Source organism: Lates calcarifer, linkage group LG5, assembly GCF_001640805.2.
Source record: "Lates calcarifer isolate ASB-BC8 linkage group LG5, TLL_Latcal_v3, whole genome shotgun sequence".
In the NCBI taxonomy this organism is placed as follows: Eukaryota; Metazoa; Chordata; class Actinopteri; family Centropomidae; genus Lates; species Lates calcarifer.
The window spans coordinates 14149758-14168655 of NC_066837.1; the positions used below are offsets into that span (position 1 = coordinate 14149758).

Genomic DNA, 18898 nt, shown 5'->3' on the forward strand with positions numbered 1-18898 from the left:
ACATCAGCCTTATCATGGTCTCAAAAACTTTAAGGACTGTACGTGCTTGTCTGTTCTGTACTATTGTACAGTAGTAGTAGTGATAGCATGCAACAACCATTTCTCAATAGAAGTAAAATCTGATGAGTGATTAGACATACTTTGGTAATTACAGAACTACTTTTTCTCCACCTTGCATTCACTGTCTTCTTTAAATTTATTTGTCAAAAATAAAGACAATACTAGATAGCATGGACACTTTTTGAGAATAAAAGTTTCAATCATCTCTGCAAACAAAATATGTAATTTTTATTCATCATTAGTATTTTGTTTACATCGTTCTATTTACAACATGGACACACATGACAGGAAAATTGAGGACTTTATGTCATTTTAAAATCAAAGTAAAATGAAATCTAAAAAAAAGAAAGTAGAGTAAGTGATGACATCTAATATTTAGGGGGGAGGAGGAAGATAGAGACAAGAGTACAAAGACTGCAGAACACACCAGGAAGTTAAGAGTAAGAGAAGAGGTGGACAAATGGAACAAGCGGGTGCACAATTGAAGACAGAACAAAGAGAGTATTCAAGCGGATGAAATACAAACGTCAAAAGAACAGAGACATGTCAAACTGCAGAGTAAGTACAGTGACATAAGGGAGAATTAAAGGATGGGCATGGGTAGGCATTTAACTATGTGGGCTATAACAGCATTAATGCTGAACAAATGATAATAAAAATATATCTTCCGGACTATTTTTTTCTCTCCTGACTCTGGTCATAGCTTGTGAAGCACCTGCAGGCCCATCTACACCAGACAGCTGAAGTTGTTACTGACGATGAAGATGATGATGATGATTCAAGTATAAAAGGTTCTGTTTTCAGCAGGGCTGGGTTGGGCTGTGCAAGTGTAACTGTAGCTCACAGAGAAAGGAAAATCATGAAGCACACAAATGTTGGTTGGATGTTAGATCCTCAACAACTCTGGTTAAGTGATGGCGTTTCCTCTGATTCTTTTAAATTTACATAGCTGTTTTTCTCTGTGCATGAGTTGTTATTAGGTTGGTAAACAATGTCTTTGCCGGGATGCCTTTAAAAAGTGGATGTCTGGACTGTGCTGCTGGAACAATAGAGGAAAATATGTGAAAATGCGTGGCCCGGTGGTTTGACAAACCGTCCAACTGGAAGCCTCATGTTCATGGGATTTTAATGTCCCATGTCCACGAGCACCTGCCCTTCTGAAATGTCCATTAGCAAGACACCAAATCCCCACAGAGTCCACAACTCTACCCTTCTAGCTCACCCTGTACTTTGATCTCCCTGACAGGGGTTCGAGAAAAGAGAATTTTGCAGCATGGATCAGTGTCACTTCAACACATTATTATTCACTGTAGAAGTTGTGGTTTTCACCTTTCTTGTCAAACTATTACACCCTTCCTCCATCTGCATTCAGAATTAACAGGCATGATGGCTTAATGCTGGCCAAGAAACAAGAGTAAAATAATGTGGAGTGAACTTTAAAAAAAAAAAAAAAGCTGCTGAGAGCAAGTTCAGTCTTGCTGGAAGTAATAGAGAGAATCCTTTGCATAGGCATACACCTTGCATGATGAGAATAAGTAAAACCAGTAATTGTTTTTACATGACTCTGAGTGGGCTAAAGCATACTTCATCTGCTTTGTTTCAACCATACACTCCAGCTAAAGCTGTACAGTGATCTAAAACACACAAGCACTGAAACTACCAAGCACACATACACATTGGTATTCAAGCATACTGCATACACAAATATTTGCATTATAAAAGGCCACATAGAGAATGTGAATCATTCTGACCCAAAGTTAAAATAATTATATAAGGTCTGCCTAGTTTGTACATGAACCTCAAGAGCTAAATCTATGGTAAATAAACAGGCTTTAACTTACAGAAGAGAAACATTGAGTGTAATTTAAAACTAGCTTTTGCGACATGTTAGAAATTATCCAACAAATAAATCACAGAGGTATGATGTACAAAGTCAAGTGTAGCTAAAAATGGCAATCAAGTGATGACTCCTTCATGATTAATAAATAGATGAGGGGTGCAGAATTAAGGCATGGAACTGATGGAGCAAGTAATCATAAATCAATAATGCTCTGACTCATCCCTGATCACCTGACTTGACAAGCCTGAGCACATTTCTTATCTGGCCCTGCCCATCCACAGTATTCACAGTAATCATTATTACACTTTATCCTTTGATAATAACACGATCACCCTTTTCACACTGATATGCCAAACAGAGTTCTGTGGAGTTGTTCTCTACCACCAGAACAAACTGGCAGTGCCACGGCTCGGCGCCACCACGCAAAAAGGGGAAACGATGAAAATGTTTCCAACTCCCTGCTCAGTTTGAAAGCAAGATCACCGTAAATACTGTGGATAATGCAGATCTGTGCATGCTTATGAAAACTGCTGCTCTCAGGTTTTGTTTTATTTGTTTCACCAATATGAAGGACACAGTGTTGTGAAAGATGTTGGCTTAGTGAAGGGAGTCTACCATCATGCTATCACACCACTGACACATGAAATAAATTAAAATAAGATCAAAAGGTCCATAATTAAAATGCATTTGTACAGAAATAAATAGATTTGTCCTCTATTTACAGTTCACCAGACATATTTTGAAGCAGAGTTTGCCGTTAAAAACATTAAATCCTAAATATTTCAAAAGTTATCCGTTTTATTTTCTTGCTTTGTTCTGAGGATGAGGGGTTGGCGCTCGGGTTCTCCCCTCTTCATCATCCTTCCAGTGGACAGAAAGGCGGGAAGACGACGAGAACATGCAGGAGAGAAGACGCACGTGTAGAAACAATGTCCTGCCCAATGTGTCTTTCCTGTGTTTCATCCTCGATGACTTTTCAATTTGGTGTTGTGTTGCTGTAGCTGCTGTTGTTAAGAGTTTTCGTTAAATTTGCCTCAGTGCACACATACACATACACCCACACGCTCACACACACACACACACACCACACACACACACACACACACACACACAGACACAGATTTTGAGCACCCGATGCCTTGCTCTGTCCCCACATGATGCATTTGTGTATTCTCCTACAGCCTCTCGCTCGCTCTGAGTAGCAGTTGCCTCTCGACGCAGACCTAAGAACAGCTTTCTCTTTCAGGCTTGTATGAAACCACTAAACCAAACCTAGAGCTGAGTCCTTGGGGCAACTTCTTCCTCGTCCATCTTGGCCATTCAAAACATTAATTCATCTTCTTCTCATTTTTCAAGGAGCCATTGCGTTTGTGTTTCCCGTTAGCCATGCTCTCATTATGGCAATGTCCGTTGGCCATGTTCCCATCATCCCTGGTGTTACCCCCTACTCTGCTCGGGTCCCCAACCTTCCCCCTCAGCAACCGTACCAACCGGTGCAGGGCAAAACCGCTCAGAGCCAAGGCAGCCCCTACAGTGACAATCACATCCAGCAGGAAGTACTGGTAAGGGTGTACCTCGTATACGGCGGAGCGCAGGTGATTGGCACCGTGGTGACGGAGGATGTAGCTGATCCAGTAGACAGCTCTGGTCACAGGGTGGCCCGGCTGGTCTTTGTGAATGTTGGAGAGAAGACGTGCTTGCTGGCGGTACCTATGGTGGGAGAGACAGCGGGTGGAGATAGGGCATAAGGACACACTGAAACGAGTCTTAGGCTACATTTGAACATGCCAGAGAGTACAAACATATCAGAAAGTGACCGATTATGAAAAATTGGGATAGTGAGAAGTGAGTATTGGACGTGAACCATGAAATCAGGAAGCTGTGATGCCATAAACAGTCACCAGATGGCACTGATAAACAAAATGCATGTAGGACAAGTAAGAAATCTCACCTGGTGTCTTTGATGACGCTGGTCAGGGCTGTGTAGAGGTCTTCCTCAGTCATGTACTTCCAGTGTAGCATGATGCCCATACCTTTGGCTGCCACACGAGTCATGGTGTCATAGTGGTCTCCGAACAAGGGCACACCTACCACCGGCACCCCATGATACATGGCCTCGTAGATGCTGTTCAGGCCGCCGTGGCTCAGGAAGGCCCTCGTGTTGGCATGGCCTAGATGAGAGGAAGTATGAGGGATGTTATTTTGTGTGGTAGGTGTTATGCTCATTAGTCATTTTTGACAGGGTACCCTTTTTGCCGGGTTGTTGTTTTTTTTTTTTTTTTTTTAGATTATTTAGAGTTTATATAGTAAATTCCACATACTGCAACACACTCACTCAGCAGTATCTCAGTGTTTCTCCCCACTTCATGAAGGTGGGTGGAGGACTGTTAACAGTAAGAGGAAGAATGAAGATGTGTATGTCGTTTCAACAGTATAATTAACAAAATGCCTCAGTCAGTGCTTCTGTGAAGGAAGGAATTTTAATGCAAATAATTGACTTCCTCTAGCTGTAGTTTACCTACAACACAGTGAGATTACATTGAAAGTTTGGTTTCTGGTGCTTGGTGTGGCAAAAATGTCACTTGGAAGGAAATGGTGGCATTTTAGTTCATTTTGTTGAGCCACAATGAAGAGGAAACATTGTCATTGCAGTGAGCTGCCCCTAAAATGTCTATTACCAACCTACCAGAAAGCCAGACAGGCACAATGTTTCAATATTTGCAGTCTTGGTGAACCAAAGTACTATTGTCGCAGTGTTGCAAAATACACTGCTTGCTGTCAATGTCTGGATGTTGTTGTACATTCCTCATTCCTGACAGGCACAAAGTGGCTTACACATCCACATTCTACCCTTTGCTGTGGTTAGCACAAGGTATGGGAGTAAGCCTCCCACACAAAACCTACTCTGCCACACCCCAAGGAACATCTCTAATAAAAACACCAATCAACAATGTGTCAAAACATGCCATGAACCAGATCAGATGTTTGAGAAGCTGTTTTCAAGCAAAGCATATGGATTCATTTTAAAAGTGTTGCAAGTGCGGTAAAATGCATTTCAGTTAAATGGTCCAGTACAATATATAATAAATTCATTAAGCCAATGTGACTGTTGAGCAGAAACTAAAAGGTGAAATTCAAATTTTGTTAATGTACTCACCTAACAAGTCATTTTGAGGCATCCAGTCAACAAGCTTGGTGTTGTTGCCAAGGTTACTGGGTGGAACTCCAGAGAATCTAACAAAGGAAAGAAGGAAATAATGAAGGAAGCAATGATTTTGGATAACATTTGCCATGTCCAGTGAGAAGACTGATACCACTCTCATGTCTGTAGAGTAAATATGAGGCTACAGTCAGCAGGCAGCTAGCTTAGCTTAGCACACAGACTGGAAGCAAGGGGTAACAGCTCACCTAGCTCTGTTAACAGGTGACAAAATCAGCTTACCAGAACCTCTAAAACCCCTTATACATGTTATCTCCATTTGTTAACTCTGTACAAAAACCACAGTATAAAAATGACCGCAATGACTGCAATCAATTTACTGCTAGGTTAACTTACTTAGGTCTCATACTAGCTGCCTAAGAGCTAAGGTGCTTGTTTAGCATTAGAAATACTATCATGTAGTTTACTCATGTCACTTTTATTCTTGTGGACTCTCCTTGGCATGAACAATGTACAGTGTGAGTAATCTGACATCTAGTCTATTCTTCCATGAATTCTGTTTCTTTGTTGCTGTACTAACTCATTTACTATAGCTGCACCTTTTATCTAACTATTGTTTATGCCATCTCATCTTTCTCTGCTCTGTATTCACTGTACACTTCAAAGGCCAACTCCTGTTGTGGACCTTTACCAGAAGCGTGTTTAGCTTGCTACATTGCTGTGTACCTCCAAACACACACAGTGAGGGCCTAAGGATATGTATGTAAACTGTGTGCAAAAGATACTGTATATACAGAGAGTTAAATGAATCAATTCAATTTCAATTTCATTTACATGATGCAGAGAGAGCGAGCAGTGGGAAGTTCAAAGTTGATCTCTTGTTTTCCCCCTGAACAAAAAGCAAAAAGCAGAAGGGCCTCGCTTGTTCACTCACAGATTTAGATTTGAGCACATTGTCTTGGCAGTGGTCAATGTGTACAGTATTGCGAGTATGTTTTCCGGTGTCTGCGTTTGAGTGTGCGAAAGCATTTTCCAACAAATGCAGCGCACAATACATATGCATGCAACATTACGACCCCCCGTCTCTTCATATCTGTCTCCTTCCCTCCCTAGCTCAAACTCTTTCATCTCTCTTTCTCTCCTCAACAAAGCACCAATTCACTGTCCTGCCAATCAAAGCCTACATTCATGCAGCCAATTATCAATGACACGATTCATTTGGCTTGGTCTCTGTCCCTCTCACCAGCCCTCTTCCTTTTCCATCCTCTCAGTATGGAGGGGCCACTGGAAGCCAGATCATCATTCAATGTCACATACAAAGTCTTGGGGCTTACAAACATCTTCTGCTTACGAGTCCAATTTTCAGATCGTTGTCCCATTTCACCTGTAGACACCTTCATGTGAAGCATCATTGTCTGATATCTCACTATGAAAAGTCAGTGCAACAGAGGAATGTGTTTAATTTGCTTTTGAAATGTAAAAATTTGAATTTTTCACAAATTATTACACACACATGCTGCATGCCAAGGGCTCTCCTCATTGCCTCATTTGCCCAGATTGCCACAACCATGGCAAACGTCTAGGCAACCACCTACTTCCAAACAGACACTGCATACACAAACTAATCCCCTTAGGTCCCATCACGGACTCCACCTAGTTCTTTGTCTACACACCAGCCACTGAATTTTCCATGCTCTCAAAGTATGTAACATAAAGTCTGGCATGTTTTTGAACCCTGCTCATCTTTGTTCCCCGACTCTATGCACCACCACATTTCACAATCTCTTCCATGTAATAAAACTGCAAATGCTGCAGACACACACCCAAATGAGCAAGGTACAGATAACCAGGGAAGACTTCAAAACTAATGTGAACAATTCCCACATGGATGAAGGCACACAGGGTCAAAATGTTGTACTAATAACATTGTAGCAGAAGTTTTAGTGTGTGACTATTTTTGCTTTGTTTGATGATGCAATAAAAGTGGTCATATAGCACCTGAGTTAAATTCTTCCCACCTTCCAATGGAAGATTGATATTCAAGTTACTTTAAGCAAACAAACACATCTACTCAGTAAATCTGTGTCACCTGTATCACCTTCACAATTTCCCCCCTCTGCTTTATTATTCATATCAACTTATTAATAATAATTTATTTGATTTATTTCTGGAAAATAACAAAAAATTCTTATCTCATGTCATCGCACATCTCAAACTTACACAATAACTCCAAAGTCTCTTTCCAGGGTCAGGGCACTTCTTTGTCTATTAATGGGTAACTTTAAACTTTATCCTTGCTTTTCTTGCCATTTGTTGTTTGTCATGTTCTCATTAACATACACTCCAGAGAATAGTTTAGTTAGTCTTTATCAAATACCTGTAAATGACTTTTTTTTTTTTTACACGGTTCACACAGTGCCAGATGAAAAATACAATGGTACAATGTGATATCATTATTAATAGTTACAATGCAACAATCTAAATAAAAGGAAATGTAAAGACCCTTGCGAACAACATCAAACTGCACATGTCAACTACAGCAAAACTAAATAAAAACACATAATTTTAAAACTGTTATTATTCTAGCAGCACACACCTAATGACAGGTTACCTGACCATTCTGCCAGTCATGACATCATTGTAAACTGTTGGGTGTGTTTGAACAAGTGACGACCTTAGAGACAAGCCGCCAACCTCTGCACACAGGAGAATGTTAACCATTAACACTGAACCCAGCTATATAGAAAAGTCAGTGTGTATATATGCACTAGAACCAAAGTTTAAACATACCAGAATATATTGTCCCATACACCCAGTTGGCAGTTTATAATTAACAGGTTCATGGATCAAATATTAAAGCACTGTGAAACTAGTCATCACATTTTTTTCCTCCTCTCTCAGTCTCACTTTCCCTCCTCCTTGTTTACGTATGTTTCTTGCTCAGGTCATAGACAAAGGACAAATGCTTTGGCACTTAAATAATGACTACAGATAAGATTTCAATCACACCTATCTCCCTCACAGGGAAAGCACAGATACTTTACATAAATGTGGATCTGTTGTTATAAATTCAAACAGAGCACATAAACATCTGCATTCATTCAGTGATGACAGATATGTCCACACAGATATTGTGACCAAGGTACTTACATAAGTGGAACACTGCAGTAGAAATATCAACTTGTCAGTGCTCTCTGGGTGGAAGAACTACATGGTGTCACTGTTTCTAAATGACCTCAAACCTCGTCTGTACAGCAACTTCTTGTTGCTTATCAACCTACATATACATGATACAGATATATCTGCAATAAGCAAAGGTATATTTGCCTGCTCAATTCACTGGTATATCTCTGTTTCCTTTCTTTTGTTCATATTTCTCCTTCCCATGGCTGCAGTGTCATGTTGTCAGGCAACTGTAGCAAACAGTAACATACCACAAAGAATCAACACGTAGGTAACATTTAGGTATCTGCATGTTTACAAGTGAGACACAGAAAGGCCAACAGTGTGTTTAACTGAACTAATGTTCTGGATAAATCACATCTTTTATCTGACTCTTCCCATTTATTATAAAAGAAGAGTTTTTATCTAGAGATGACGAGGGTTGCTCAGAAGAGTAAAAAGTTTCTCAAGGGTCAGGATCCACCACTCAGTGTTGTTTGATCAACTGGATGACCTCAGATAATACCCTGAAACAAACGTGAGGTGGGAATTTGGACTTTGGCCTCAAGTGGCAGGCTGTCACAGGGGAACAAAGTGCTTACTTTTTGATCAGCCAAGTAAAAGGAGTAGTACAGCTGATTATGAGGTTCCACCTAAAATACAGTACAGTACAGTGTGAGTGAAAGTGAGAAAACAGATACTTTACCTCCAGACGACACGCTGGGGCAGCCTGGCGAGGGCTCCTGCCAGTTTGTAAGCAATATCATGGGAAAGGTACTTGACCCCAGCTCCAAACGACACAACCACAAAGCCATGCTCCTGCTGTGTCATTCACCCACGCCTCGAAATCCTGTAGAAATACAAGAAAAACAAACATATTTGACCCATATTGTAGATAACGGCTAATTGTAAAGTAACACCTGAGCTCTACTTAAGATAATTCTTAATACATTAAAGATAAAGGCCTGACATTAAAAAAAAAAAAAACAGGAGCCCATAAAACATTTGTTGCTTTATTGCTTTTTTAGCCACACCTACATGATTAATCTTTTTGGCATTGCTTCAAGTAAGGTTCGTTTCACACCCATGTTATGAATGATTTATAGGTTTACAGATAAATGAAGGATGATGTTATGAAGTTCACTGAATTTGGCTGGATAACTTTACCAATGAGCAGAGAGAAACACCAAAACTATAAACCCCTTAACAAGTGCAATTTTGTTGTCATATTCTGGCTGGTACCACTTGTAAAAATATTTCCATGTATACTACTTAAATTCAAATCCAGGAAATTGTTTGCATAAAAATTGCCCACGGCGAAAGTTTATCAAGCAATGCACAGTCTAATGTCTGATACATTAAGCTACTAAGTCAAATATATGCAAGTTAATGCCTCAGAACTTCAAGCAAGGATGTGCTGAGCTTGCATTTTGCTCTGTGGTGCCCAGAGTTGCACTGTACATCAACATTTCACATTATGATGTTAATGAATACAAAGTCACCAACTTTAATGTAGCAGTATCATTTTCTTCCTACTTTCCTAAATTACCTTATTTCCCATCACTGGCAGTAAGTAAGTCCTTTTTGGCCACAGTCTTTTCTTGTGTTAATGTGACATGAATGTTAATGTCTTATGTTTATGTTATATGTCCACTGCAATGTGTTTTATAATTTATGATTCTATAAGGTCAGCAAGTAGAGTATTTAGCCAAGAGATCAGCATCTCTCTACAAAGTTCTTGTTTTGTGCAAATGCCTACTCTAGACCTGCTACAGGGACAACTGCAAGGTTTATTTTATTGGCTCTGTGAGGCTTGTTTTGAACTCTATCAAAATCCTACACCCTGACAATACAGTACAATGTTTAACAAGTTAACAAGTCTACCAAGTAAAAGATTCTCACCTAATCCATGCATCCGCACCATCCTTAAAGGGTCAATTCACCTAAATAATAAGAAACACTATCTGCACTCATGTGCCAAGTTTTTGAGCTACAGTATCTGAGTTTTCTGCCACCACCTTAATACAATGAAGGTGACAGCAGCAAGTTTCTCTGGAAACAACATCCTAGTTACTCTAGATAATCAACAGACTACTGATATCAGTTTGCCCCAGTTGGCCCTGTGGGAATATAAAATCCTGAGCATTCGCCAAGTTTACATTAAAGTAGAGAACAGTTACATTTACAGATGGATTTGGGCTGAAGCATCCGTGTTTGTTTTCCATTTCTATTATCCAGAGCAAAGTCAGATATATCAGAACACCCAGTCATGATAACTACTTGGATGCTGACGTGAACAGTATTTGCAAGTCTGAGACTGGTAAATCCTGTAGCATCTCTATGAGGTACATGCAGATGATCTCACTGCCTTTTATGACATAATCTCCTTAAATAGTTGGGTAACACAGGTAAAGGATAGTGAGGAACATCAAATTGGAAAACAAAGAGGGTGGTCTATCAATATGAAATTTTTTATTGATAGACCAAACATTTCAAATATCAGAACTATATGTATTTAAAGCAAAAGAAAAGACAGGAAGCCTGCAGTTCTCATTGGTTTCTACCAACTGACAGATACAGCGAGGCAGTGAAAATTAAGACAGCAGTATCCTCCTCTCCCAAGGGTTTGTTCTTAGAAGCAGGAGACCAATTCTAGGTTTTCCTCACGGAAGTTTCCTGTACCAACCAGTAAGTCTGCTTCGTTGAAACAGGCAGAGTAGAGCTACTGCCATTATCTGATCAAAAATGTTTGTCACTAGGCAGATGATGTTAAGAGGAGATCATAACAAACAGGCTGGTTTCAGAATAGGCTTTTCTGTGGTTGGGTGCGCGTGCACGCATCCATCTGCAGTAGCAGCAGTGCTTTGTATAGTAAAATACTCATTTGAGAATGCTAAGTGAGGATGCATGAGCATCTGACTGACAGTGGGTGGGGACTGGTCAGGGAGCAGCCATGTTGGAGTGACAGAGACGGAGGACAAGTAGAGAAGGGGGGTGGGGGGGTGGGGGGCTGAATGGTCCAGCTGCGGCAGCTAAGGCCGGCCCTGGCACGGACCATCCTAAGGGGCACACTGGGCTCTGTGTCCCAGCAGCACAACCCTACTGTCCCTACAACGCAGCCTCAGTGACCCCATAAAAGAGTCTCAGTGTCCCCAGCTCTCTGCCCAGAACAATGGCCCCGTTCTCCCTCCACTTCCATTATAACTCCCTCCACACAACACGGCACAATGCTCCCCATTGGCCAGAGCGGCATTCCAAAATCCTCTGCAGTAGATACCAACGGCCCGCGCTCTCGGCATTGGAACGCTCTACTAACCCCCGTCACCACCCGCCTCTGCTCGCCATGACCCCTCCCCTCTCTCTGCTTAAAAAACCTACCATATCCATTCAACCCAAACCCATCCTCACCCCAGCATTGTCTATAAAGGCTCGCTTTGTAGCAGGATGTGATAATAAGAGATACCAAGTGATAGGAGAGACAATGGGGACAAGCTAGGGTAGATACAAAAAAACCTGAAACTTAGTCACTGTACAGGGGGGGGGGGGGGGGCACAATAGGAAGAGAAGAGAAACTAGAGAGACGGGCTGTCACTAAATAAACTGAGGTACAGTATGTGCATTTACTGTTTGTGAACTGACAATGAGCTTCATCATACATGTTGCGGCCAAGTCTTAATGTGTGAACGGTTGCTGACGGTCTAATAAAAAGAAAAATACAAGAAAAACATGTGAGTTCTTTACCTATACTTATATGTGAAATAAAATGATAAACTCAGTGAAAAAAAAGTCAGTGAAAAACCTAACAATATGGCTTCCCATCCTACCCATGAAATCATACATTTGCATTATGTCAAAGTCAAACTCTGTCATGTATCATGAATTAGCCATTGTCATTGTTTTGCAGTACTTTCGTCACCAGTGGCACAGAGCCTCCATTTTATGTTCCAGTACTCATGGAAGCTCTACATGGGAACACATTTAGCATATGGTTTATACTCTGTGGGTGTTTTAGGCCACTGTGGGAAATGCTTTATATCAATGAACAGGATTGATTCATGACTAAAATGGGATGTTATATGACGTTTGAATCAATGTGATGAAGCACTTAGATGTATCAGGTATTCAATTTGCTGGATTAGCCTAAAAGCAGAAATTGCTGTCCGGTAATTGTTTATTGATATAAAGTTTCTTGATTCATTTTCCAGAAAATTTACTAATATGACAAAATGTGCAATGACAACGTGATATAAAATTAGATATACAGTGAGAAAGGATGTTAACTATGTCGACCACTGCTGCTCTCCAAGGACGTTAACTAGGACAGAGGTGAAACACTGCATAATCTTTTTCTCTGTCTTTGCCTGTCTCATCTGTCTGTGTGTCTCTCAGTACTGACCTGTGGCAGTGGGTTGGGGGGCTTGGTGAGGATGCCTCCTATGTACACCACATGTGGCAGGGTGGGCCTGGGGAACTCCAGAGCCATGTCAGTGCATAGCATCCACAGCCGGCTGCCTTGCACCAAGTCAGCCATAGGCCACTTGAGGCTTCACTCCATGTTTCTTCATAATCCGGTCATACTTAGGTAATGCAATATAATGGACTCCAAAGCGCTGCACCAGGTAAACAGCAGTGTTTGTGATCCTCTGGACCAAAGACATGCGGTCTGTCAGCAGTGAGTTGAATTCAGGTACATATGACAGCGGGGCTGGGGCACCAACCTCTGCAGGGTACCACAGGCCTGTGCTGAACACAGCATACTGCACACCCAGGATGTGATGCTATCACAAAACCACACATCTCATTAGGGTCCACCAGCAGCAGGTCAAACTTGGCCTCCTTGAGGCGGGTCATTACCTCAGCATTGCCGACAACAGCATCGCAGTTCTGAGAGTAGTGGTCAAGAATGTCAAACAATTCCAGAAATGTCAGACGGCCTGAGAAGATGTTGCTGACTTTGGACTGGAGGAAGCTGTCAGCTGTGCTGCTGTTAAAGATCCCTGGATAGCGCTGCAAGTGGTAGTGAGGAGAGGGGGGGACCTCACGACCCTCTGAAACTAGAAAATGGCTCTCATGGCCCTCCTGGTGCAGAGCCGTGGCCAGAGTCTTGAAGATGTAGAGGTGTGATTCAAACATGATGGGCGGGACCACAATCACTTTAGCGCATAATGCACTGGGACTCCAGGTGAGGAGGCCGAGGAGGAGGAGTAGTGATGAGGGTAGTAGCATGGCTGAAACAGTAAAGAAAAGAGCAATGTTAGCACCAAAATAAAATCAGAGGACAGTCATCAAACCTATATCATAATACAGATATTAAATCAGTGTTGCTCCACTGGTATAGAATCATCCTCGATTATTATTAGGCTGAGATAAATTTATCATACATCATTCATATATTATACATTTAATACTGGGAATTACATTACTAAATACTGAACGTCTGACACCTCCAGAGATAAGCTTGATACAAAATTACAGGTCAGAGACTCAGAGAATGTACAGAAAAATAGCTCAGGTGTTTCTACTTTTACCTACTGTATGAACCTTACTCTGGCACACCTCTTGTCTGTCACCCATGACGCAATAAGGCAACAATTTCACATGGCTGTAAAATATTATTTCACGCACATCAAATGTCAAGCCTGGAAATTAATTCAGTTGTGTGCTCAGTTTCACCTCTGTCATACACACTGAGAGGCAGTATTGAGAGAGTGTCTGTGGGGTTACATGTTTTATTCTCAGTAGTTACCTGACCTAATTAACCTTTGCCTTTCTTTCTCTGTATTTCGATTCCACCCCTTCATCCCTCCTCACTGTGCACAGCCGTCACTGACATGGTGTGGGTAGCACCAACGTCATTCTAAACCTCCAGCCGCTCTATTCACAAACACAAACACAAAGAGCCATTATCATGGCACCATGTCATAGCCTGTGCCCTATATGCCTACACTCATTTTCCCTCTCATTTGGATTAATAATCAACACTGGAAGCCTCTTTATGGAGAATCATCAATTACTTATTTTTCTAATCTACAATGACTAACTCATACTCTCTTTCCTCGGGGTGTTGTACCTTGAGGAATGAGCTGACCTTTGGAGAAAAATATATAAATAACACTCTGAGCAAAAGTGTGACTGTGGCTTTGGACTGAGACATAAAGGAGCTAAGTAAGCAATGCACAAAACAAAGCCATAGCCAAAACAAGGGCTGCTCTTTAAAGTAGTTGCACAGCAAAATGAGTAGTTCGATTTTTTTTAGATCATGCTAACAACATAACGCAATGCTGGAGCAGATGAATGAATTTTTGACCCACTATGCATAACCTACCATCTCATTATAAGATGAAGATTAGGAAGATTAGGGTAACTGTAAACTGCAATATGCCTATAGGTGTAGATGTGAGGTGTGACTGTTTGTCTACGTCTGTATGTGTCACTTTTGTGACCTGTTCATGGTTCACCCTGCCCCTCATCCAGTGCAGCAACCTGTCATATCCAGAGAAGCATAATTTTTTTTCTCTCCTGTCAGCCCCACACAAGATATCTCTCACATCACATTTTACTTATTAGATGAGCGCTATCTCTTGATGCCTATTACCACTACATCTGAATCTATATCAAATGGCATGGCCCATATTGTTTCTGCTGACCATCTCCCAATAGCATCTACATGTCAACCACCTGCTTGTCCACAATATGAAGTTTCTCTCCCGCAAACAGCTGTGGCCTGGTAGGAAGTGGAACCAACGTAGCCACCATTTTGTCAAGCATTGGCCTGAGGATATCGTTACAAACACTTCTCAGGCCAGACTGTTGATGGTAACCATAGAAACCAGCCACTGTCTACTGAGTACTGTGATGCGTCATGACTTAAGTTACTAACAATGGAGTCTGGTTACTGTGTGCACGGGGGAGGGGGTGGCTGAGGAAATTATCTGAATTAAGAGAATTAGAGGATACGCAACAATGGGTGGATCTGGGTGACGACAAAGATGGGATGAAAACCAACACTGCACAAGTTTAAAACAGTCGAGATAATTATTTTAGAGTTTGTAAAGAAAACCTTATATGAGGCATAATATCTAATGGTCAACAAGTGACAGAGAAGAGATATGTATATATTAATGTTACACAATATGAAACATCTTACCAGCTGTGATACCACTAAATGAGGTGATTTTGTGAACTTATATTTAAGTAAAATCTACAATTTATGTCTAAACTTGACTGCGCGTTGTATTCAGGTTACTAGGGATTTACACTACTAGAGAGTCTATTAACACCAACTAATAAACCTAAAAAATATGCCATTTCCGTTTTCCTTTTACCCCTTTCTCAGCATCCATTATGTTTTCACTTCAAAACTGCCACTCCCCTAAATCACATACAATTCATAAATATATTCACAACAATAAATGTGAGATAGATAATATTACTTATTGACATTCAGAACATCACTTCATATGATTATTAATTGTGGCACAGACTCAATGTCTGTATTTATTGTTCTATGGAAATGGCATTTTCTTTAGATGAGGGGCTAAACAGCTTGAATGAAACAGAATGAGAAGAGCATAATTTTTGTCCAACCCACTACCACTTTGATTTCCAAATGTTATAAGTAATTATACTGTAAATTCCAACCACAACTGTTATCATCTCAAATTAAATAGCTTGTGCTGCAGCTTTCCGTTGTGTATTATTGAAAATCAAACCAATTACAGCTTCCGCAGAAAGAGCTTTCTACCATTCTGAGCGACACAAGATTGTAATTATTCAGAGATTATGACTCTCTAATACCATAATCTAGACTAACATTTTCTTGATTTAGCACAGCAGGAGGAACAGCCTTGCTGCTTACACAGCAGGGGTTCATTAGCCCAGTGCACCCTGTTGAGAGGGGGGATGTGACTTCCAAGAAATGATATTAAGTCAAATACAAGTCAGTCCAACCTGTTTATTTTGCCTCATATCTTTTAAATAGAGCGAGATAAACTGATTTTAGGTTTATTTGCTGTAAAAGATTCCAACTGGTGTCCCTTCAAGGGCAAAACTGGCATGACAAGGCTAGTAAGACATTGGCTTAAAAAAAATTAAGAAAAACACAAACCAGAGGGTCTAGGGCACACAGTTACAGTCCAGCTCACTGAAAACTACAGGTTAGAGACAGATTAATAATCCACCAATAGCTATAAAAGTAGAATGAAATCATTATCTGGAGTATGCAGCTTTCATCATATCAAAAGTCAAACTCTGATAATAAAATGTAAGATGCAAACATAACTTGGCCTGGTGGCTGCATTTCAATGTCTCCAACAAAAATATCTTGTATGTGTGAAAAGGCACGTCAGGTCATGAGATATCTGTGAAATTATTATACTTTGTCCTTCTTTGTACTTCTAAGGTCAAGATTTAGATCGTGAATTTTGGTGAAAACAAAATGAAAGTGGAAAAAAACACATGACTTTCCCATGCCAAGGCACATGGGAAGCTGTTTATAATGGCAACATGGTCTCTCTTCATGCCCTTATCTCTTAAGGTTTCATCAGCATTTGACAGGAATACACTGTGTGCAGCTTTTCTACATATGATGAGAAAATACAACTCATTCATTCTCTGACACGTGTCTCTGTTAAATATGTTACATGTTTTCTACCCAGACCCATTGTTACCCAGTGCTACCCAGGCACATACATATGTATAGCCTAGCCATTGGACATGTCATTGTACAACAGCCGACTAGGCCTTCAGCATAAAGCACCAGCTCACCCACATTAACTTGCTCCAACAGTCAATTGTTGCTTTCAATGTAATACTACAGACCAGACAGAAATGCAATGTACTATTCAACCCCATTCATTCCACCTCTCAGCTCTCCTTCCTCACATTTGATTTTTTCCCTTTAAATGTCACTTCTTACACACTACTTCCTCTTATACCAAGTCCACTGCACCACATCCAACAACACACAGGAACAGGTCAGACAGGCTCTGTCCACCAAAGATCTAAACTAAACAAATAAACATACATAAAACGGGGGAGTAAAACAAAGCAGCACGGTATCTCATTAACTTAAAATACTGCAAATAAAAAGAGCAACAGTGAATGGAAAGGAGACGGGGCTGTAGTGGGATATATCCTATAAAATATCCTTACACAATATATTGAGCTTAGTATTGCAATACTTCTTGTGGTGACATTTATAATAAAATTAGCACTGACAACTTTAATACTTGTGTGCACAGTTATTTCAAGCATGGCAGGTATTCTCAGTCTAGGTGGACTGATCCCTTTATCCCTATAATAAGGTTTAGCTTTGGGCAAAGGCACACCTCATAAGGCATACAGACGTTTTGAGTGTTAAGCAACACCACAAAGAATTTCTGGAGGATGAAACTGATCTCAGTCAACATACAAGTCACACTCATATTGCCTCATTTAGCAATGACTTGCGTATCAGAGAGCAGGATAGTCCTTGTCACCTGTCACCTACAGATTCAAAGTTAAGCATCAGGTGATCACTTTGCGTTTGTGCAACATGACTGGCCCAACAGGTGTCATGATGTGAGTGCGCTCATCGGAAAAGCAAAAGAGAGACACTGTATTCAGGTCAAATAGGCTTTAGGGTGTAGTTCACCTTAGCTTTCAGGTCATGTTAACAAAGCCCATTGGACATGTGGGGTTTTGTATTGATTTGTGACCTCCAAACGAGTGTACTGGGATCATAAAGTATACAAGTCTCATATTACGTATTAAACTGATAGTGAGTTGTAAATGCAGGCGGGGTGGCCTGTGTTTGTTTTTCTGGATATTTTTACACCTCGGAGTTATCTAGCGCATGAGTCATGGGTGAAACATTTCAAAAGTTTAACACAGAGTCCTAAAGACATTCTGACAATTCAGAAAACACTAGTATTTTTTTAATGGTAGTATCGCTTTCATAGAGTCAAAGTATATCAGAGTCAAACTGTGGCCTCAGAGTGCTTAAGGGATGCTGCAGAAGATGACACGCTACCAGAATCAATCCACCACTTAAGTCAAAAAGACAATTAATCTCCAGTGGTGATTTTCGTTCGAGATAATTCGCAAAGGACGTGAACGCAACACAGCAACCTGGCTACACCTGCGTCTCAGGAGGTTTCGACTGTCGCACCTGAGCTTTCAGAGAGAGAGAAAAAAAAAACAGCCAAGTAGCACACGGAAGAGTTCTCCGCTGTCAACGTCAACAATATCAGGTTACTTGTATGAAACTATAACCACGAAGAAAGAACGAAAAAGTGTGGTTTTTGAAGTTGCTTTTCTCGTTGACTAAAACAGGTTGTATTTACCGACGCACCTGTTGTAACACGCACTCCGCTCGCTTGCGTTGGGCTGGCCTTACCTTGCGACTTGAATGTTTCCCAGGAGAAGTGTGTGGAAGGGGGGGGGAGGTGAAACTGCAGTAGTCCTGATTTTCTTCAAGAGAATTTAAAAGATAAAAACACAAGGGGAAAAAAAACGGGATGAGGAGAAAATTTGCCTGTAAAGTAAAATGTGTCCCCGGGTGTCGAGGACGGGCAGAGGGAACATTGAAGTCGCAGCGCCTTTCACGGTGACGGTGAGAGGCGGGACATGCGGCGTTGTAAGATGGCAAGGAAGGGAGTGGCAGAGGGGGGGGAACTTACAGTGGTTGGTTGAGT

General features: G+C 40.9%; 1 protein-coding gene across 1 annotated transcript; it reads right to left on the bottom strand.

Annotated features, from left to right (window-relative positions):
• Positions 1-265: 265 nt before the first annotated feature.
• ugt8 (UDP glycosyltransferase 8) lies at positions 266-18855 on the bottom strand. The gene is given in 9 exon segments (XM_018695848.2): positions 266-3610; positions 3852-4071; positions 5058-5134; positions 8929-9044; positions 9046-9072; positions 12619-12753; positions 12755-12997; positions 12999-13450; positions 18601-18855. Coding segments are annotated over 8 exon segments (1650 nt in total). The 5' UTR covers positions 13449-13450; positions 18601-18855; the 3' UTR covers positions 266-3228.
• Positions 18856-18898: the final 43 nt, after the last annotated feature.